Source organism: Mandrillus leucophaeus, unplaced genomic scaffold, assembly GCF_000951045.1.
Source record: "Mandrillus leucophaeus isolate KB7577 unplaced genomic scaffold, Mleu.le_1.0 Scaffold247, whole genome shotgun sequence".
NCBI classification, from domain to species: Eukaryota; Metazoa; Chordata; class Mammalia; order Primates; family Cercopithecidae; genus Mandrillus; species Mandrillus leucophaeus.
Genome location: NW_012102554.1, coordinates 545135 through 569025, shown reverse-complemented (window position 1 = coordinate 569025; position 23891 = coordinate 545135). Strand labels below are relative to the sequence as shown.

The 23891-nt window shown below is 40.1% G+C and overlaps 1 protein-coding gene across 6 annotated transcripts in view; it reads right to left on the bottom strand.

Moving 5' to 3' along the window:
- Positions 1-3096: 3096 nt before the first annotated feature.
- Positions 3097-23891, bottom strand: part of TCF12 (transcription factor 12) — a 377169-nt gene continuing 356374 nt past the window's right edge. For all 6 annotated transcript variants that reach the window (XM_011983162.1, XM_011983160.1, XM_011983161.1 and 3 more), the window contains 3 exons: positions 18675-18907; positions 9391-9544; positions 3097-5456 (listed from right to left, as the gene is read on the bottom strand). In XM_011983162.1, the coding sequence (XP_011838552.1) occupies positions 9402-9544; positions 18675-18907 (376 nt within the window). In that variant the 3' untranslated portion in view covers positions 3097-5456; positions 9391-9401. The remainder of the gene's footprint in view (positions 5457-9390; positions 9545-18674; positions 18908-23891) is intronic.

The window sequence follows — 23891 nt, the reverse complement described above, 5'->3', positions numbered from 1 at the left end:
AGCTACTCTAGAGGCTGAGGCAGGAGGATTGTTTGAGCCAAGGAGGTTGAGCCATGTATGTGCCACTGTACTCCAGCTTTGGCAATAATGTACGACCCTGTCTCAAACACCACCACCACCACCACCACCACCACCACCATTACAGGCTGGGCATGGTGGCTCACGCCTGTAATCCCAGAACTCTGGGAGGCCAAGGCAGGAGGATCACTTGAGCCCAGGAGTTTGAGGTTACATTGAGCTAGGATCATACCACTGCACTTCAGCCTGGGTGACAGAGCAAGACCCTGTTTTCAGAACAAAACAGTGCAATACTGAAAATAATGCAGACGAAAAACCCATGCAGCATAATAATGATTTACATAGGATTTACATTGCATTAGGTACTATGAGTAATCCAGAGATGATTTAAAGTATGTGGGGGGATGTGTGTAGATTGTATGCAAATATCGTGCCCTTTTATATAAAGGCCATGAGCATCCAGAGATTTTGTTATCCTTAGGGGATTGTGAAACCAGCCCCCAACAGACATGGAGAAATGAAGTTGCTAAACACAGCAACTTTAGGGGCTAGTATCCAGATTACACACCAGAGCCAAAGAAGATGGAGGAGGAATGGGATTCATTCTTCCGGATAATACGCCTAGGTTTACTTGACTGTGAAATGCCAAAGGAGAAGGAACTGCAATTTTTAGAAGACTCATTGGCCCAATGAGATCAGCTATTGTCTCAGTGACTTCAGAAGACCCTTTGGTTTTATTTTGCTCTTTTGTAGGAAGATGATGAAGTGCTGTGGAAGCCATGAGGTGCACCTGAGGTCTCCTTTCAAAGATAACCTGTCGGGAAAGAGTGGTTAGCTGTCAGCTTCTGGCTGTTCAAACTGAGGCCTCAGTCTCCTCAGGTAAATCTCAGTCAATGACCGACCAAAACAGGGACACTGATACTACTCTGCCATTCCTGCCCAACACAAGCCTCCTTCGTCGGCAATCTTTGTGCCAGAACACCCCCACTGGGCTGCTCAGGCCTTCTTCAGAACTGCAGGCAGCCTGAGGCTCTCCCTGCCTAATCCTCCTTCCTTACACGCCCTTCTTTTAATGTCAAATCTGCAGCATGGTCTGAAGGTCATCCCTGTCTACTTTTGATTCCTTACCCCTTTGTTTTTCACAGGTACATCTCCTAATAAATCCTTTGCCCTTCTACTTGCTCTTGGCATCTGCTTCTTAAGAACCCAAACTGATACAGCTGTCCACCCACACAGTGTGACTGGGTAAAGCCTACTGGCTTACTCTTTTTTTTTCTGAGACAGAGTTTTGCTCTTGTTCTCCTGGCTGTCGTGCAATGGCGTGACCTCAGCTCACTGAAACCTCCACCTCCTGGGTTCAAGTGATTCTCCTGCCCCAGCCTCCCGAGAAGCTTGCATTACAGGCACCTGCCACCACGGCTGGCTAAGTTTTGTTCTTTTAGTAGAGACGTGGTTTTACCATGTTGGCCAGGCTGGTCATGAACTCCTGACCTCAAGTGATTGGCCTGCCTTGGCCTCCCAAATTGTTGGGATTACAGGCGTGAGCCACCATGCCCGCCAGACTCACTCTTGAAATGTGAAGGTCTGAAAAAAAAAAAAACCTCTTAAAATGTAGCCACGGGAGGGCACTGAAAAGAAATGCAATTATTTCATTGGATGGCTGCAAAAGAATGTAGACTCCTACAAAGATGGGTTGACATCTTCTGGGGGTTTATTTTACCATTTACCTCTGACAGGATGGCTGAAGAGGAATCATCCTGGGAGTTGGTTATAATATTATTTATTTAAAAATATTTATCATTTATTAAGTACTTATTATGTGACAAGAACCATAAGAGCTTTCCATACATTGTTTCATTCAATCCTTACACAATTCTAATGTTATCTCCATTTTTCAGATAAGAAAATGAAGTTAATCAGATGTTGAGCTTAGATCTGAATCGAGGACTATTTAATGCCAAATTCTTTAAAGTCACACACACACACACACACACACACACACACACACACACGTTTAAATTTTGAGTTTCCAAGAAGAAAGAAAACATGAACTGTAGGAGAGAAACATGAAATAAAACAAATATGGAAGAAAATGAAGACACTGAGTAGAATTGGCCTAGAAATCTAGAAAGAGAAAGTAAAGGCAGGGAGGTTTTGTAGGGAAAGTTGTAAGTGTCTTGATCTGTTACTAATTATGTGTTCTTAGAGACATACAATCTGAGTCTCAGTTTTCACAGATCTATTAACGAGGTCGTTTACTAGATGGTCTCTATATTTCATTTCAGCTCTTAAGATTATACGTTTTCTTCTTAGAGATCTTTATCATTTTGTATAAAATCAACTTAACAACTTTAACAGTTTTCACTAAATCCCACAAGAAACAAAATGTTCTGTTAGGCACCCAATGTGAACAGTGGATTTCATAATTCACCAAGAGAAGCAATCTGCCAGCATACAAAGAGGATGTGACAATCACCATGGGTTTTGCATGCACAGGTCCTACAAAAAGTCATTCACTGTCAAAAAAAGTTTGTCCAGTTTGTTTGAGGTTCTTGCTTGGCATGAAGTCCTCATGGATAATCACTATGCTTTTTTTGTGGTTAAAAACTGGGATAAAAGCAAACTTTTACCTTTTAACTTTTAAACAATAAACAATACCATTACCTAATTATGACACACTTTTTTTGTGAGAAAGGGTATGGGAAATGTGAAAAGTGCTTTGAAGAATAACTTAAAAAGCCTCATTTGAGTCTTTTTCCATCTTCTTCATTTTTCTCTAGATCTACAAATGAGTAGATTTTCTATAACTAGTAATTGCTGTTTGGTCAATCTTGAGGAAAAGGGTAAAAGGCCACTATCAGTAGTGAGGGCAAGAGGAGAAAAGCACAAGCTGGAGAAGCTCTAGACCAGATTGCCAACTTAGCTCCACAACCCTGATTCTGTCCTGAAGGGTTTCCCAGATAATGCAGATAATGCAGTTAGGAAAAGCAGTGTGAGTGTTTCTGGGATGAATGAGATGGAGAAAAGAAAACAAAATACATTATTATTTGAGAAAGAGTAATGTAAAAAACTCACTAGTTTACTGTGTTAAAAAAAAGATGGCACATTTATTGCTACATAAATGTTATATACATATTGTGTTTTCTGTTACAGTGACAGAAAAAAATTTGAACTTCTTGCTGCTGGTTGAAAAGGTTTATCAATAATACCTTGAATTTGACACAGGATACAAATCTGCAATAAACCAACAATGGAAACTGGAGAACAAGATGAGAAGCAATTCATCTCCAACAATTAGCTCTTACAATACTCCATAGGTACTACACGGTATGCTAGAATCCTACTATGGTCTTAAAATGCTATTGTAAATTTCTGATATTAATGAACAGGTTATGGTAAATAACCCTACATTTTTACTACCTAATATAATAAAATAAAGTAAGAAACTTTTTACTGAAAACTTTTTGATTTCAAAAATCTAGAAAGAGTAATATTTAGAATTCAAGAAATTTTCTTACAAGATTATTGTATAAAAGACTAGCTACAGTGAAAAATAAGCCAAATGTTTTTTCTTTCTATTTTATGAAGGAAAGCTTCTGGGCATACTGCAAAGTCTAATATAGCGAAAAAGACAACAAGCTCTGAAGAAAAAAAGGCCAGGCAGTGGCATATGTTCACTCACACATCATAAGCAACAACTTCTGTTTAGCTGATTAACACTGAAATGAAGAACAAGGCCACAGATAGAGTCTGATGTAACTGGAGAATATATGCAAATTAAAGTAACCAAAAAGTCCACTAAGTTCACAAATGACTGACTTGTTAGGAATCATCCTGATTAGAGTACCAGAAGTTCTGTCCTGTTTTTGTTCTTTCAAATTAACAGAAATCTTTAAGCTACATAGTGATTTGGGTCCTTTCCTCTGTGTGCTGATTGCCACTGTTGATGTTGGCTATAAGGAATTACTAAGCCAAGATACCTCGTTTAGCATGTTTTTCTCTCCCAGGGTTGTTGTGGTGGAAGACAGGTTTCATGGAAGTTCAAAGTGATTATGTCTTTGAAAACAACTCCTAAGGATTAGAGACAGAGAGTGCCTTAATGAACAGTATTAAGATGGACTGACAAATACTGGTTTAATGCTAATCTGGCTCATCATTTTGGGACAGGGGCAGATGGTTTGCAGTTGATTAAATCACCCACTGAATTCTTCCCCATTGACCAGCCATCCAAATGACAGAGAAATAAAGGCTAGGATAAGGAAACACGGGTGACCATTGCTCTTGTATTCCATTAGGTAATTAGCCTCAGAGTGGTGTGTTCATTTATCACACTACCTGCCTTGGTGACTACTGGGTTTTGTTATGTTCACCATAATCACAGCCTGAAAAAATCGTCTTTGTATTTTAAATGTATTTTGTGCTTACTTACAGCTAACACTTTACAAGTACTGTATGTAGTACTTACTGCTTGGAAAACAAAGCAATTTCTAAAAAGTAGATTCTTCCCTTGTAATTTACAATTTTGCTGTTACAAGCTTTCCTATGAGATCTAGAAGCTTGAAAAGTCTTGGTTATTATTAGAAATAAAACAATGTTTATTTGGGGGAAAACCTAGAGAACAAAATTTCCCCTTTTAAAATCCTAGCTAGGCTATGGTCACAGATGGTCTCTGCTTACCATTGTAAGGTAAATGTGCAAAGCACACAGGGCTGCATGGAGGAGGCTGGACTGTGACCATAAACTATTCAGATTTACAAATCAAATATAACACCCACAAAGAGAAAATAAAAATAAATCAAAAAATGAGAGCAAGAGAAATGCTATTCCAAGTGATATTTTCCTATTTCATGGAAAACACTATTCATATGGCAAAAGGATAGGAGAGGGCAACAAAAGACTTTTCCCTTCCTTTTTAAGACACTAATAGGTATGCCGGGAATGCTAAGGGCCAATGGTTGTCACTGCTTTGTTCTCTGCACGTGAACCGCTTTAATGTATGCTGGCATCAGCTGAGTGTAGATCAGCTTTCCACATTAACTTTTTCCCTTTATATGTAGACCTTACAGTTTCATAACAATAAATAAAATTTGTAGTTACAATGCATTTGTCAATTCAGTTTAGGCACAAGGCAACTTCCACGGTGAGTGGAGAGATCGAGACAGTCTCTGATTGTGCAGAAGCGACACACTGCTTGCAACAAAATGATTTGTTGCAAACATCTCATGGGCTGATGTTCTATCTGATGAGCTTCCTATCTTCACTTCTGATGGAAGTGTTGACCAGTTGCTTTGATCGTAGGATTACATTTGAGTTTCTTGCTTCAAGTGTTTTGTTTTTTCTTCTCCCTCCTGTCAGGTCTGTGTCTTCAGATAATCTGAGTTGTCCAAGTCCTTATGAGGAGAGGTCACCTTCTATCTAGCCTACTGATAACTCTGGAACTGTGGCAGGGACAGCCAAGGGAGAGGACAATACCAGTTAGTACATAATTATTAAAAATAAAACACCTTCCCCCTCCCACCAACAAAACAAGCTGGTATTCCTCATCTATATCCATGTCTGCACTAAATTTGTAGTCTGCTAAGTGACTTAATGAACTTCTTCCTTTTAAGGTATAATGAAATGGTTTTACTTGATGTGTATGGTAAGGTTTTTTGTTTGTTTTCAGACAGTGTCTTGCTCTATCACCCAGGCTGGAGTACAGTGCCATGATCATGGTTCAATACAGCCTTAAACTCCTGGACTCAAGTGATCCTCCCACCTCAGTCTCTGAGTAGCTGGGACTACAGGTGTGCACCACCACACCCGGCTATATGGTAAGATTTTTAAAGGAGATCATGTGATTACAGAATCACAAACTATAGGAGTATAAAACAGCTGCAGCAATGATGCAAACTTTCATTTTAACAACACTCAAGTTGGCAATAACTGAGCTCTGAGGTGCTACTCATTCATTCCTCAGTAGTGAGACAACGGTAAAGCCCTCAATTTGCTGCTGCCTCCACTCAACCACACTGTGTTAACAGTTTACATTTATTTCATCTGAACTGAGAACACTTGAGGTCAGAGGCCACTTTGCATTCATTTTCATATTGGTCCCAGTTCCTGGCACACAGTAGGTCCTCAATAAATGTTTACTCAATATTTATTAACAACATTTTACTCTATTAGTACAAATTCTATACATACTTATGTTCCCAATATAATATATATAGAGGTAACTCTGTAAATATATTATATATATAAATATATATATATATATTTATACAGATGTATATAATATACATCTGCCCTGTCTCTTGTTGCTTTTAATCTGCTATCCAATTCATGAAACCAGGTAACTATCTTTATGAAATTAGCAACCTTAACTCTTCCTTTCTTTTACCCTAAATGAAATCTGTGTGGTCTGGTTTGACGCTATATATGTAGTGGTGGTAGGAACTAAATCCCTCAGGAAAAGGTGAGTTACTAATATTTGTAGTTTTTCTATCAAATTCCAGACTTTCAGTTCAAAATGAGATAGCCACAAAACTGACCAAATGAAACATATATATATGTAAATATATAATATATATCTATTTAGTTAAAAATTAACTAAATTAATAAAATAGTTTTAGATATGATAGAATCATAACTTTTACTTCCTTATTAAACAATAACCACAGTATTGTTTAGGTACACAGCGATGCTCTTAGGGATGGAAAACTAAGATATTCAAAGCTACTTGGCCTACATTACATGATAGCTAATTTTTGTATGTTTATAACCAGTCATTCTGTGGTCATGTCTTAGCCATTTTGATTCTAGTAGCATTTTTCCTGCTGCCCTGTCTCTTGCTGCTTTTAATCTGCTATCCAATTCATGAAACCAGATAACTATCTTTATGAAATTAGCAACCTTAGCACATATTCTAAGATGACAAACACTAGCCTATACAACCTACGGAATAAAGTGCATTCACTACATGTCTCATATCTTGATGCCTTTTTAAACTTAAAAGAATTCTTGATCCTTTTTTGATAGGTGGGAATGCCCAAAGTTTAATTTTAACCTAAGTGAGAAAATTTCCACATTATAAAGAGGTAAGGGTAGAGCTATGAAAGCAGTATGAAATACAGAAGTAGTAAAAGCACAGGAAGTAAACAGAAGGAAATGAGACATGAGAATGAGAAGACAAAGTTGAAGGAGTAAGAGAGAGGGACTGGGAAGAAAACAAGAGGAAATGGGTAGAACTAACTAGAGCGAGACAAGAAAACTAAGACATAGGCTCCAAGAGAAGTGTTAGGGCAGAATGACTAGTGCTCTTTTTCACAGCTTGGTGGTTATCTGGGACCTGGGCTTAAGAAGTTACCTCTCCCATCACTCTTCTTTGAAATAATCTATCAATTTAGAAAGTCTCTTTTGCACTGATAAATAGTGGCATGGTTTTATTTTAAAACTTCAAAGTTAATTTTTTAGCTGGGCTCAGCGGCTCACACCTGTAATCCCAGCACTTTGGGAAGCCGAGGCGGGCGGATCGCTTGAGGTCAGGAGTTTGAGACCAGGCTGGGCAACCTGGTGAAACCCCGTCTCTACTAAAAATACAAAAAAATTAGCTGGGTGTGGTGGTGTATGTCTGTAATCCCAGCTACTCAGGAGGCTGAGGTGGAAGAATTGCTCAAACCCAGGAGGCGAGAGTTGCAGTGAGCCGAGATGATCGCGCCATTGCACTCCAGCTCAGGTGACAGAGTGAAACTCCATCTCAAAACAAACGAACAACAAAACCAACAACAACAAAAAATCTCGAACAAACAAAAAAACTTCAAGGTTTATTTTTGAAACAAAAATACTTATTGTTTCATAGTAGTCTATATTTTCTGTAGAGTATGAAACAATGATTTAGGTTTTAGAGGATCTGTAAACTAGCTCTTGCCTAAAGTCTCTGACATGTACAATCTCTTAGACTGCTGGATACTTTCTGTGGGGGAGGTAGTTTGAGGTTTTCTCCAGTGTGCTAACGTTACAGTTATAATTGACTTATGAAATAACTGCTTTAACTCTTTCTTTCTTTTACCCTAAATGAAATCTTCTGTGTGTTCTGGTTTGACCCTATATGTGGTCTCATTTGACCCTCTATATATAGTGGTTGTAGGAACTACAACCTCAGGAACTACAACCTCAGGAAAAGGTGAGTTAGTAATATTTGTAGTTTATCTATCAAATATTCTATCAAATTCCAGACTTTCAGTTCAAAATGAGATAGCCACAAAACTGACCAAATGAAACTGCACTTGGTATTTTTTTTCTGTTCCACACCCCACACTCATCTGCCTTTACTTACTACTTTTAATCTGTTGATAAAATTGGGAAAAAAACCTACATACTGCTGAAGGCAGGTTATAAAAGTGAAGTTACCAGCCGGGTGAGGTGGCTCACGCCTGTAATCCTAGCTCTTTGGGAGGCTGAGGCGGGTGGATCACTTGAGGTCAGGAGTTCGAGACCAGCCTGGCCAACATGGTGAAACCTCATCTCTACTAAAAATACAAAAATTAGCCAGGCATGGTGGTGCGCACCTGTAATCCCAGCTAGTCTACTCGGGACGCTGAGGCAGGAGAATCGCTGGAATCTGGGAGGCAGAGGCTGCAGTGAGCCGAGATTGTGCCACTGCACTCCAGCCTGGGCGACTCCGTCTTGAGGAAAAAAAAGCGAGACTCCGTCTTGAGGAAAAAAAAAAAAATCACAAGGAACTGAATTGTGTTTAGTCCATGAAGAGAAAGATATAAAGAATAGTCCTTGAACAAGTAAAATTCCACCAGAGAGAAGGGCATTCTGGCTCTACCATATATAATAACTTCACATACATTAATAGATTCTAGAAGGTGTTAACTGATGTGCTTGCAAGTGGGGAGGAAGCATCATATCATAAACTTGCATTATTGATCCAAATAGAAGTAATAACTTTTTCATATATAAAGGCTTCATGACAAAGAGCTAGATAATTAGCAGAAAACTGGTTGATGATATAGTCAAGCATTTCTGAATAAAGAAATGAAGAACATGAGTGGTAGCAGGAACGTTTTCTGATGGTTGAGTCACTTTATTATTTCTTCTTGGATCAGGAAGACACTCATGTAAATGGGTAAACATGACGATTCAGAACAGAAGAACCAAAGTCACAAGGTACTGTCACACTTTGAAGAAAATGGTAATTTTGTATAAAATGACACTGGCTCTCTAAGTCTGATAATGTAACAGAAAGACAAACTGTTGTATTTCAAATTACCTGTGACCTTTACAATGGCCACTGCTCACTAGAGAATTCTGTTCAAAGATTCTAACCCAGTTTAAGATGAGTCTTAAGGTTATTTCCTTGTTTCTTTTCAAACCCGTACTTACCTGGCTGATGTTTACATATGACCCATAGGGTTGGTAGTTTCACTAAGCCCAGGATGGGTTCCTGGCAGTGTGGTTGGCGGCTCTGCCGATACGGCAGAAACTTTTTCTTCTTCCCTTCTCTTAAGGCAGGCTGCTTTGGGGTTAAGGTTCCTCTCTAAAACAGGAGGAAAGAATTTTTATCACTATGGTTTTAAGTTATAAATTAGGTCTCAAGCTGAACAAATTGCGTTATTTTCTTTCTGTGGGGATTACCAATCTCTGTGTAACTTCGTTCCCATACTAAGTACCATCACACAGAAGAAACAATGTGTTCACACAAAACCTCAGCATTGAACTGAGCCTCCAGATTTATACTTCTAAGTGACCATTTTGTGTTTTCTTCATTTTTTTTGCTCATGATTTAGTCTTCTAGGGTTTGATTTGATTTAAATCAAAATGCTACTCTTCACTCAAACATTTTGGCAAATGTTCTTGTTATTAGGCTACCAAGTCTCTTCAATGTCCTGCTAAGACACGGTACACTGAATTGACATGAATGCTGACATCTTGTACTTAGAGAGAGACATCTGTGCTTTATCTAAAAGTTACCAGTTCAGAAAAGGATAAAGTAAGAGATATCCTCAGCTATTCCTCTAAAGCAGTGATCCCCAACCTTTCTGGTATCAGGAACTGGTTTCGTGAAAGACAATTTTTCCATGATCTGGGTACGGGGGGAAGGGAGCAGGATGGTTTCACGATGACTTAAACACATTACATTTATTGTGCACTGTAATTCTATTATTATTACATTGTAATATAAAATGAAATAATTACACAAGTCACCATAATATAGAGTCAGTGGCAGCCCTGAGCCTGTTTCCCTGAAACGAGATGGCCCCACCTGGGGGTAATGGGACAGAAGGACAGGTCATCAGGCATTAGACTCTCATAAGGAGCAGGCAACCTAGATCCCAGATACCTTGCATATGCAGTTCACAATAGGGTTCACACTATGAGAATCTAATGCTGCTGCTGATCTGACAGGAGGTAGAGATGCAAATAATGGGGAGTGTCTGTAAATACAGATGAAGCTTCGCTGGATTGCTCTCTGCTCACCTCCTGCTGTGCAGCCAGTCCGGTTCCTAACAGGCCACTGGTACTGGTCCAGGGCCCAGGGGTTGGGGACCCCTCTTCTATAGGAAATGTGCCAGTTCAAGGGAGAGGGATAGATAATTGGTGCACATGTTACTTTTCTACTTTGATATATATGTGAAACGAGATGACTGAGTTGGTCTTTCTATTGCTGGAGGTGTTATTAAAAGGGTGGTAAAAACCTCTGCTGCTTCTTATTTTTATGATAACAAAGAAGACCGCATGGGATCTGTGACATGGGCATTTTCAAAAGAGGTTAAAGAATAAGCTGAGAGGTACAAGGATCACTTGAGCCCGACAGTTGTCAAAGGTGCAGTGATTGCACCACTGCACTCCAGCCTGGATAACAGAGGGAGACACTGTCTCAAAAAAAACAAAAACAAAAAAAAAGAAATAGGGTGCTATTGTGAGAAATAAAGGGAAAGAAAATCCATCAAATCAAAGACCCACTGGATCAAAATCTACTTACACACTACTATTTCTGTTGGATTTTTAAAAAAATGAGTTTTAAGCCCAAGATATCCATAGCTTCTGATATAGTTTTTTATTTGATTATTTGATTATAACATACAGGTTAAAAGTTGCTCCACATATTTTTATAAATGGATTAAAATGCCCTAATGAATATAATATAAAGGGATCATTTGTAATTAGTATGGAATGAAAATAGTATTTTTTAGAAGTTGTAATATTTTATGTCAGATTTTCTTGAAATGAGGGCATAGCCGATGTATCATTATTACAGCTCTCCTTTTTCCATGTCTCCACCCCACCCCCGACCATTTTTTCAGAGATGGGGTCTCACTACGTTGCCCAGGCTTGCCTTCAACTCCTGGGCTGAAAGGATCCTCCCACCTCAGCCTGTCAAAAAGCTGGGACTACCAGCAAGTGCCACTGTGCTGGCTTTCCCTTTAAAGTGAGGTAAAAGTGGATTTGAATGTATATATTTCAATCAACATTTATAGCTTGCATTGAACTTTTAAAAAAGTAAACAAAACTTCATTACGGTAAACTTAGCTGACTCCTGACTACCAGTGATGAATATTAATAAAATTTCATTTTAGAGTTCTAATTTTCTAAGCCCTTGTATTTACGGAAAGACACAGAGCCTAAACAACTATAAGAAGAATGAATGAATGAAGAAAGAAAGATATACTCTTAGTTAATGTAGCAGGATAACTAGTAGGAGAAAATACCATGTTCATCATTATGTAAAAAATATTAAGAGCTACTTTCTTAATAAGTAGTTGTGCACCTCTAACAAATAAGAGTTTGTCCTTCATCAGTTTATTTTTTATAAGAGACTGTGGGCCGGGTGCGGTGGCTCATGCCTGTAATCCCACCACTTTGGGAGGCCACAACAGGTGGATCACCTGAGGTCAGGAGTTTGAGACTAGCCTGCATGGTCTCTACTAAAAACACAAAAAATTAGCCGGGCATGGTGGCAAGTGCCTATAATCTCAGCTACTCGGGAGAATCACTTGAACTAGGGAGACGGAGGCTGCAGTGAGCTGAGATCGCGCCATTGCACTCCAGCCTGGGTGACAAGAAGAGCGAAACTCTGTCTCCAAAAAAAAATAAAAGAGAGACTGTAGAGGTTAAGTCTCATATAACGACCCGAGAGACTGAGAAGAGGGCATAAATTAGTATGTAAAACTTAAGAGGAGAATGTGAGATGTGAAAATTTTCCAACTGAAAAAAGGCTCACATTTCTCTTTATAATGGAAAATTGCTCTGAGCTAACAGTGACTCTATCACACCAGGATCTAAGAGACATGATGAGAAATGCTGGGAAGGACCAGCACCAAAAACTCAGTAAATTAGGCAAGATTTTCCAGATTCCTAGAGTCAGACAAAGAACACTTCCGGCAGGAGGAACAATACTATGGCAGACTCTAGGAAATGTAAAGTAAATACACAACCTTGATTCAAAAAAAGCTAAGGCTACTCTTTCATACCTCTTGGTGTGAGACAGAAGACCATGGCAAACGTGTGTTAAGTAGCCAGAAATGTCTGGTACTTCTCATTACCTGCAGGGCATGAGAAATATGTCTTCCAAAATTTCAATTACGGGAATTCAATCTATTGACTTCTTATGTAGCTGAGGACTTCACTCTCTTATAACATCAACTTTGCCACATGTTTATAGCAAAACTTTTGGCTAACTCACTAGTCACTTCTGACATTATTATGACTAGGAAAATATTTATGTTATTATGACTATATGGAGATAGCTGCCGAAGTAAGAATTTTACAGTAGCCTGGGCAAGATAGTGAGACCCTGTCTCTACAAAAATTTAAAAATTAGCCAGGCGTGCTGGTACCCGCCTGTAGTCCCAGCTACTTAGGGGGTTGAGGTAGGAGCATCACTTGAGCCTGGGAGGTTGAGACTGCAGTGAGTCATGATTGTGCCACTGCACTCCCGCCTGGGCAAGAGAGCAAAACCCTGAGGAAGAAAGAAAAGGAAAGGAAAGAAAAGAAAATACAAGACAAGAAAAGAAAAAAAGGAAAGGAAAGGAGAAAGAAAAAACAAAAGGAAGGAAGACACAAGGAAAGAATGAAAAAGAAAGAAAGGCAGAAAGAAAGCATAAGACAAAAAGAAAGGAGAGAAAGAAAAAGAAAAAAGGAGGAAAGAAAGAAGAAAAAGAAAGAAAAGAAAGAAAGAAAAAGAGAGAGAGATGGAGGGAGGGAGGGGGAGGGACAGAAAGAGAGAGGGGGAGGGACAGAGGGAGAGAGAGGGAGGGAGGGAGAGAGAGGGAAGGAGGGAGGGAGGAAAGATTTGATCCTTTTGTAGTTCATGAGCATGATGACTGGGTGTTCATGAGTGTGTGTGAGATGTGCCACCCTCCAAATTTGTTATGACCTCAGCACATTGCCCATCTGACCTTAACTTGGAAAAAAAAAGAGAAAGAAAAACTTTTTTTTACAGTAATTGCTCCCTTGCTCATATAACTGTTTATTTTTCCTATAGTTAGTTACTTGTTTTTTCATGTTAGTAATGCAAATTCCATCTCCCCAACCCCACCACTGAATGCTCCAAGAGATCTAATAAATGTCTATCAATATATTTTCCTAATCTTGAACACATCGTATTATCAATTAATTCCATTTTCTTTCCTTGGAAACCTTTCTTCTGCTGCTAATAATATTCAATTTTCAATGGATTAGTTGCTCTCTAGGCCCAGTAGCTCTTGTCATGGGATTTCTTTTTGCTGTTTTTCTATCTTAAATCCTTTGTTTCCTGGATTCTATAGCATTTGTCTTTGTTGATTATGCACTTATTTGGCTAAAGCATATGTTCCAGATGCTTTCTGAAAAAATATACATGAGCCAGGTATGGTGGCTAATGCCTGCAGTTCCAGTTACCTGGAAGGCTGAGGTGGGAGGACCGTTTGTGCCAGGAGTTTGAGACCACCCTGGGCAACACAGTGAGACCCTGTCTCTATTTTTTAAAAGAATGTACAAGGAAGGTCAATTTTTAAAGGATTTGCATATCTGAAATATCTTTTTTTTTTTTTCTTCTTTGGGATAGGTTCTCACTCTGCTGCCCAGACTGGAGTGTGGTCCTACAATCATAGCTCACTGTAGCCTCAATCTTCTAGGGCTCAAGCGATCCTCCCACCTCAGCCTCCCAAGCAGCTGGTACTACAGATGTGAGCCACCATGCCCAGCTAATTTTTAAAAATTTTTAAGAGATGGGGCCTAATTATGTTGCTCAGGCTGGTCTCCAGCCATCTCCTAGGCTCAAGCGATCCTCCTGCCTTGGCCTCCCATGTGCTGGGATTATAGACATAAGCCACTGTGCCTAGCCAACTCAATTTTTTTTTTTTTTTTTTTAGACGAAGTCTCACTCTGTCGCCAGGCTGGAGTGCAGTGGTGCAATCTTGGTTCATTGCAACCTCTGCCTCCTGGGTTCAAGCGATTCTCCTGCCTCAGCCTCCCTAGTAGCTGGGACTTCTTGTGTGCACCAGCACACCCAGCTAATTTTTGTATTTTTAGTAGAGACGGGGTTTCACCATGTTGCCAAGGATGGTCTCGATCTCTTGACCTCGTGATCTGCCCGCCTCAGCCTCCCAAAGTGCTGGGATTACAGGTGTGGGTCACTGTGCCCGGCTGCCAACTTAATTTTTATTTAGAGACAGGGTGGACTTGGCACTGTCACCCAGGCTGGAGTGTAGCAGCATGATCATAGCTCGCTTCAGCCTCAAATTCCTGGGCTCAAGTGGTTCTCTTGACTCAACATCCCAAGTAGCTGGGACTACAGGCACACACCCAGCTTATGTGGAATAGTTTCATTCTACTTTCACCTTTGATTGTCTGGCAACATATAGAATTCTAGGTTGAAACCGGCCAGGTGTGGTGGCTCACGTATGTGATCTCAGCACTTTGAGAGGCTGAGGTAGGTGGATCACCTGAGGTCAGGAGTTTCAGACCAGTCTGGTCAACATGTGAAACCCTGTCTCTACTAAAAATATAAAAATTAACTGGGCATGGTGGTGTGTGCCTGTAATCCCAGCTATGGAGGAGGCTGAGGCAGGAGAATCACTTGAACTCAGAGGGCAGAGGATGCAGTGAGCCAAGGTCACACCACTGCACTCTAGCCTGGGTGACAGGGCGAGACTGTGTCTCAAAAAAAAAAAAAAAAAGAATTCTAGGTTGAAATTATTTTCCTCAGAAATTTGAAGGTACTGCTCCACTATCTCCTGGAATCCAGTACTACTGTCCAGAACGCTGATGATATTTTGATTCTTGTTTCTTTATCTGTAAGCTATTTATATTTTATCTCCAGAAGCTTTAGAATATTGTTTTTACCCTAATGCCCTGAAATTTCATGATTATGTATTTTAACTTCAGGGCATTTAAGAAATCAATGTGTTTAGCACAACATTAGATCTTACCACTCTTGAGACATGTATTCTTTGGTACTTAGAAACAAGTAAGTAAGTACCACTATTCCATTGACTTTCTATCCTACATGCAGCTTTTGCTATTTCATCTGCTATGGTCTCCTCTCTCATTTGTCATTGCGGGTTAAAATAAATGTCATTTTTATTTATGTTAGTGGGGATGCAGGAAAGACTGTAGTATCATCACTGCATATGCTAAGTCTACCAAATTTAACCATCTCATTGCACCAGAATCCCCTGGGGGCAAGGTTTGGAACTGTTTGAGAAAAGAAAAGCTTCAGGTGCTTCTGGGACCAGCCAGATTTCAAAACCACTGTCCTAGACCATTTATCTTCAAACTCACTTGGAGAACAGGAAACTGAAAATCTAATAGTTCTCTTATCACGAAATTATCAAAAGAACAGTGAGCTGACTGAGCTGACCTGTGAAAGAGCTTGAGAGGAGGAAATGTTTAACCACTGAGTCCTGAGTAATGCCGACAGTACAAACTTGAAGGTCATTTGTTTAATAAAAATGGCAAAGGTACAAATAACGTAGTCAGGAAAATGGAAAAGCTTAAATTGGCAGTGGGGACTTAGGGTTTGACAGGTGGGGCAACAAGGCACAAAAAATGCTCTGGCACAATCTGAGGCTTAGAAGAGAAGCCACTCTTCTCACTCTTCTCTGGAATGAACTGCTAGACCTGGGTCAGCTTGCCTCCTGGTAAAACTACTTATCCAGGGATTGTGACAGGTTGGGTCACAATCAGATACAGTCTTGAAGCATCATCCCAAACCAGAAGGGAAGCCTGAGTGCAGAGGATGCCCAAATAGGTCATGTAAACAAAAGCTGATTTTATAGAAAGTGCTGGATCAGGGACTGCGAAGGAGGGTCCCTGTAGGGATGAAGAGGCTCTCAAAAGTGATCAAGTCACCAAAATAACTCAAAACTATAGGTAAATCAAGGAAAAGACAGTGGCTATACAAAACTCTGAAGGTGTTGCCAAAGACAAGGCACAGGTACTGTGGCCTGTATGAAGGGTTCTAAACCCTATATGACAGCCACCATAGTGTCCTTCAGGGAGCCTGAGCCCAGGCATGGTGGCTTGAGCCTATAGATGCTTGAGGCCAGGATTTCAAGACCAGCCTGGACAACAATGAGACCATCTATACATACATACCTACATACATACCTACATACATACATGTCTTACAAAGATCCCTGGGCTTTTATGTAAAGTCCTAAGACAAGGCTTCAAGCCCAGCCTGAAGGCAGGGGAGAAGTAGGCTTTTCTGAATATCAAAGCAATCCCTAACGAAGTTACAGTTCAGTGTATGTGAAATCTGTTCAAACTCTCATCAAAGACTCCTTAGACAGAGCTTTGCAGAACTGTATGAAATAGTCAGTACCCATAACAGACCAGAAAGTCAGTAGTAAGAAAGCCTAGATGATAGATCTTCTCTCAGACTCAGCTTTTCTGTTCTAGGTGCCCGCATGGAACCACCGCAAATTCCAATGTTACAAATGAATAAGGTCCATCTAGGCATGGTAGAATTTATGTTTTATTTATTTATGTTTGTGTTTTTCAAACACAGAAGTATTTCTCGTTTTAATGGCTTAGATCTGAAGTAGGTATCTCTGTGTTTAAAAAAAAAAAGTTTTTTAAAACACAAATGACTGCATTCTGATTCTAATGCACTACAGGAGGAAAAGATGCTGTGTATTAGAATAAATTCTGGTACTCCTGTTGACCAGACAGTAAGATTTTCACAGCTGAGATGGAGGCAGTGGCTTTAACAATAAATGGCTGGGTGAGGTCAGGGTAGAAGATATCCTGGGCTGAAGAGGAGGAGGAGGAGTGTACTTGAACTACTGAACACAGGTGCCTTGCTGCCTTCAGAGCGAGACAAAGGGTGTCAGACACAATTCAAGAAAAAAAAAAAAACATTGGTAAAGTGACAGGAGGTATCAGTAGTTCAAGGAACCACTGCTTCTGCCACAGGTGAGTGGGTAACAATCTGCCTCCTTATGGATATCCCAAGGGAGTCTATAACTCTTTGAAGATTAGGTTTCATTAACATTTATACTCCACAGATATTTCAAGGACCTTGGGAGAAGAGGATCAAGTATCCATTTTTAACGTTAGGTTGATTATACACAAAATGATCTACCCCTCATTCTTATTCATTAAATATATTGGAGGGAAGTCGATGAATTAACTACTACTGTATATATTTCTGCAAGTTTGTTTAAGTTCTCTAACTCTGGTTTTCCTAAGAAAGAGTACCCGTTCTGCAATCTATGCTGAGGCTCCATGGCTGTAGTTTTCAAGCATCTGCCCACCCTATTCTTTTTTGAACCTTCTTCACACAAAATCAAAAGAATTCCTTTCAGAGAGACTAGTGGTCAGATCTGGAACCTAGGGCCACATCTATGAATTCCTTGCAAAAAGGCTTAGGATATTTTAAGACAATATGTAAGTATATGGAGAAACTCAAGCTTGATGGTAAAACCTCTTAAAGACAAGAAGTTTCTATTATTTGACAACCCAGGGTCTAGGACATAGCTGGTTGGAACACAGGAGGTATGCAATAAATACACATTGAACAAATGAAGTTTCAAAGGTTCTTCAAGGCTGCAACAAACTTCCTGAAAAATGAAAGTGAGTCAGCAGTGGGTGAGCTGTTTTGCCCTTAAGGACACACAGGCATGCCAATGTATGTTAGCCCAAAAAGTTTTTGGTGTTTCTGGTCTGGAGTCAACAAAGAAGCCCTGAGACCTTATTTATATGGGTGTAAAGGTATCTGGCAAAGGCAGAAGGGACCATGACAAGGCATCCTATTAACCAGCAGGGCATGGTAGATACTCTAAAGTAGAGCAGGCAAGAAAATGAATACAGAGAAGTAGGAAACACATAAAGAGCAGGGAGGAGGGCAGGTCCAGGCAGGTAAATTTGATGGTTGAGAGATCAGAAGCAACCAGAGCAAAGGGACACAAAGCACTACTGCTGAGCAGCAGGTAGAGGCTGCTTGTTCTCTGCTTTGTTTGACAGAATTACTCTCTAATGGTCGAGAACACTGAGCCCACAGATACTGGGTAATACAGTGAGACAGAGGTGAGAATACAAGAAAAACGACCCTGATGATACAGTAGCAGAAGTACTGGGAGAAATAACAAACAACTTCCCCAAGCAGAAGAGCAACTATAAACAGAAATGTCTGCCCATCTGAAGCAGAACAGTTATACATCTCGGCTGAACCTACTTACCTCTGACTTGCTGTTCTAGACTAAGGATGACTGCCACAGCTTGATGAAGAATAAGGAGTTTTGTTTGGGGTTTTTCACTCTTCAAGTGAAGTTGACACATTCGGCCAAGCTCTTTGAATGCTTCATTAATATCCCGCACGCGTAAGCGTTCTCTGGCATTGTTAGCCATCCGCCTCTCCTTCTCCCTTTCTATCTTCTGTTCAGGATTCAAATCCTCATCTTCATTAGTACTGCTAGAAAATAAAGTAACGACAAAGTCTATTAGGTTCCCTATAAAGTAAGATATGCTGATTGTGCACAACTATAAAGTGTAAAGATGGATATGAAAACTACCTATAAATTTTGTAAACAGTTGTAATAGGTGCAGTTAACATGACTGTATATTCCTTTCCAATTTTTCTTCAATGCACATATGCAGTCATATAGTTGAAATATACCACATACACACACTCTGAAGTGCATTTTTCATTGAACATTATAGCATAAAGATTTCTCCAGAAACTCTTCATAAATATAAGATCAACAACTACAAAATATACCAGCACCTTGCTACACAAAATGTGATCCACAAATCAGCAGCATCAGTATTACTGGGAGCTTATTAAAAATACTGGAGTAGAATCTCTCAGGTTCTACTCCCATCTTACTGAATTAGAAGCTGCATTTTAACATGTTCCCCAGATGACTGATACACACATTACAGTTTGAAAGCCCTCCTAGTACATGAATGTATAATTTACTTAGCTTATGCTCTTAAATATACTCTGGCGGTTACCTGGTAAGAAGAAAGAAGGAAAGCTTAAGATACAGATTGAGAGAAGTATCTCAGAAAATGGCTATTTTGTGTTCTAGAGAGAGATTATCATCAGTGGTGATGATTATAAAACACGGGAGAAAAGACACAATTTTTTGAAGGGCAAATTGGCAAAATGAATCCAGAGCCTTAATGTTTATTACCTCTTGATCAGCAATTCCAACTTTGGAAATTCATCCTAAGGATATAATTAGAGATGCACATAGAAATTTATGTAAAAGGAGATGATCACAGAATTATTTACATTAGCAACATATTGGGATCTAATAATAGGAAATAGGTTAAATAAATCATAGTACATTCAGACAATGCACCGTTATGTAGTTTCTAAAATCAAGCTGCAGATTATGCTAAGTAAAAAAAGCCAGTCATGAAAGATCACATACATACTCTACAATTCCATTTACGTGAACTTCTAGAAAAGACAAAACTATGGTAACAGAAAGCAGATCAATGGCTTCCAAGGACCATGGGATTGAGGAAAGGGACTCACTACCAAGGGGAATAAGGACATTTTTTGAGGTGGTGAAAATATTCAACATTATGAATATGGTGGCTGTTATATAACTTTTACACTTGTCAAAATGACAAAATATACACATTTTAACATACATACAGACTATATATTTAAAATTAGTGAATTTTATTATTACATGTGTATTAAGCCTCAATAAAGCTGATCCAAAACAAAAACACAACACTTTAAAAAAATACATTGTTGAGGTGGGTCACTTCCAAGATGGCCGAATAAGAAGAGCTCTGGTCTACAGCTCCCAGCAAGATTGATGCAGAAGATGGGTGATTTCTGCATTTCCAACTGAGGTACCTGGTTCATCTCATTGGGAATGGCTGGACAGTGGGTGCAGCCCATGGAGGGTGAGCTGAAGCAGGGCGGGGCATCGCCTCACCCAGGAAGCGCAAGGAGTTGGGGGATTACCCTTTCCTAGCCAAGGGAAGCCATGAGTGACTGTACCTGGAGCAGCAGTACACTCCTGCCCAAACACTGCGCTTTTCCCATGGTCTTTGCAACGAGCAGACCAGGAGATTCCCTCCCGTGCCTGGCACAGTGGGTCCCAGGCCCACGGATCCTTGCTTGTTGCTAGCACAGCAGTCTGAGATTGACCTGGGATGCTTAAGTTTGGCCGGAGAAAGGGCATCTGCCATGCTGAGGCTTGAGTAGGCAGTTCTATGCTCACAGTGTAAACAAAGTGGCAGGGAAGCCTGAACTGGGTGGAGCTCACTGCAGCCCAGCAAGGCCTACTGCCTCTCTAGATTCCACCTGTGGGGCAGGGCGTATCTGAACAAAAAGCAGCAGACAGCTTCTCCAGACTTAAACAGCCCTGCCTGACAGCTTTGAAGAGAACAGTGGTTCTCCCAGCATGGCATTCGAGCTCCGATAATGGACAGATTGCCTCCTCAAGTGGGTCCCTGACCCCCATGTAGCCTGACTGGGAGACACCTCCCAGGAGGGACCGAAAGACACCTCACATAGGTGGGTGCCCCTGTGGGACGAAACTTTCAGAGAAAGGATCAGGCAGTAATATTTGCTGTTCTGCAGCCTCTGCTGGTGATACCCAGGCAAACAGGGTCTGCAGTGGACCTCCAGCAAATTCCCAACAGACCTGCAGCTAAGGGGCTGGTCTGTCAGAAGGAAAACTAACAAACAGAAAGGAATAGCATCAACATCAACGAAAAGGACATCCCACACCAAAACCCCACTTGTAGGTCACCAACATCAAAAACCAAAGGCAGATAAAACCTTATCTTTGTGGGGTTTTATCTACTCAGCCAGAGCAGAAAGGTTGAAAATTCCAAAAGCCAGAACGCTATTTCTCCTCCAAAGGGACACAACTCTTCATTAACAAGGGAGCAAAACTGGATGGAGAATGAGTCTGACAAGCTGACAGAAGCAGGCTTCAGAAGGTCAGTGACAACAAACTTCTCCAGGCTAAAGCAGCATGTTCTAACCCACTGTAAGGAAGCAAAAAACTTTGAAAAAAGGCTAGACGAATGGCTAAATAGAATAACCAGTGTAGAGAGGACCTTAAATGACCTGATGGAGCTGAAAACCACAGTACGAGAACTTCGTGAAGCATACACAAGCTTCAATAGCTGATTCGATCAAGCAGATGAAAGGATATCAGTGATTGAAGATCAAATTAATGAAATAAAGCGAGAAGACAAGATTAGAGAAAAAAGAGTGAAAACAAATGAACAAAGCCTCCAAGAAATGTGGGACTACGTTAAAAGACCAAATCTATGTTTGATTGATGTACCTGAAAGTGATGGGGAGAATGGAACCAAGTTAGAAAACACTCTTCAGGATATTATCCAGGAGAACTTCCCCAACCTAGCAAGGCAGGCCAACATTCAAATTCAGGAAATACAGAGACCACCACAAAGATACTCCTCAAGAAGAGCAACTCCAAGACACATAACTGTCAGATTCACCAAGGTTGAAATGAAGGAAAAAATGTTAAGGGCAGCCAGAGAGCAAGGTCAGATTACCCACAAAGGGAAGCCCATCAGACTAACAGCGGATCTCTCAGCAGAAACCCTACAGGCCAGAAGAGAGTGGGGACCAATATTCAACATTCTTAAAGAAAAGAATTTTCAACCCAGAATTTCATATCCAGCCAAACTAAGCTTCATAAGTGAAGGAGAAATAAAATCCTTTACAGACAAGCAAATGCTGAGAGATTTTGTCACCACCAGGCCTGCCTTACAAGAGCTCCTGAAGGAAGCACTAAACATGGAAAGAAACGACCGGTACCAGCCACTGCAAAAACGTGCCAAATTGTAAAGACCATTAACGCTATGAAGAAACTGCATCAATTAATGGGCAAAATAACCAGTAGTATCATAATGACAGGATCAAATTAACACATAGCAATATTAACCTTAAATGTAAATGGGCTAAATGCCCCAATTAAAAGACAGAGACTGACAAATTGGACAGAGTCAAGACCCATCAATGTGCTGTACTCAGGAGACCCACGTCACGTGCAAAGACACACACAAGCTCAAAATAAAGGGATGGAGGAAGATCTACCAAGCAAACAGAACGGAAAAAAAAAAAAAAAAAAAGCTAGCAGGGGTTGCAATCCTGGTCTCTGATAAAACAGACTTTCAACCAACAAAGATAAAAAGAGACAAAGAAAGCCATTACATAATGGTAAAGGGATCAATGCAACAAGAAGAGCTAACTATCCTAAATATATACACACCCAATACAGGAGCACCCAGATTCATAAAGTTCTTACAGACCTACAAAGAGACTTACACTCCCACACAATAATAACGTGAGACTTTAACACCCCACTGTCAATATTAGATCAACGACACAGAAAATTAACAAGGATATCCAGGACTTGAACTCAGCTCTGGACCAAGTGGACTTAACAGTCATCTACAGAACTCTCCACCCCAAATCAACTGAATATACATTCTTCTCAGCACTACATCGCACTTATTCTAAAATTGACCACATAATTGGAAGTAAAACACTCCTCAGCAAATGTAAAAGAATAGAAATCACAACAAACTGTCTCTCAGACCACAGTAAAATCAAATTAGAACTTATCAGGGGAAAAAAAAAAGTAAACAGTGGTTAATTCTGAATAGTGGGGTTTCTTGTGATTTCTGTGTATACTTTTCTGTATTTTCTAAATTTCTGTAATGAAAATAGACTACATAATCAGAAAAAAAATATGAGGGAGATGCTCTGTAACAGCTTATAGAAAGTTCTATTTATGATTCAGATATAAATTACTGACCATGGCTTCTCAGAACCTTGAAATAATGTGCAAAAATATCAGACATTTTTACCTCTTCTTTAATACCCTGAGTATTCTAATAAAAGAACAAGTACACAGGCCAGGCATGGTGGCTCGTGCTTGTAACCTAAGTGGTTTGGGAAGCTGAGGCGGGCATGGGGGAACTGCCTGAGTTCAGCAGTTTGAGGTTATTGTCCACTGCACTCTAGCCTGGGTGACAAACAGAGACCCTGTCTCTAAAAAGTATGTAATATCTTACCTGCTAATCACTAAGAATTATATAAATGCATTCTTTTGACAAAAGAAAATCACTGGTTCTTTGACTTCAAAAGGGCTTTTAAAGATCAATGAGCCCAATGGTGTCCACAGATAGCCACTCACTAGAATCTCCAGGAGCACTTAAAAAACACAGCTTTCCAGATCTCACTACCAGGGATGCTAGACTCACTAATTTAGTGAGTTTGGGTTGGGGCCTAGGCACCTGTATTTCTAAAATGTTCCAGGGTCTGTGCAGCAGGGCTGAGAACCACTTCAAGACCTAGGATCACATAGCTAATTGGTGGCAGTATAATGATGAGATGTCAGGTCAGTGCTCCATGGAAGCAAGCCTACACCATACACTTAAAA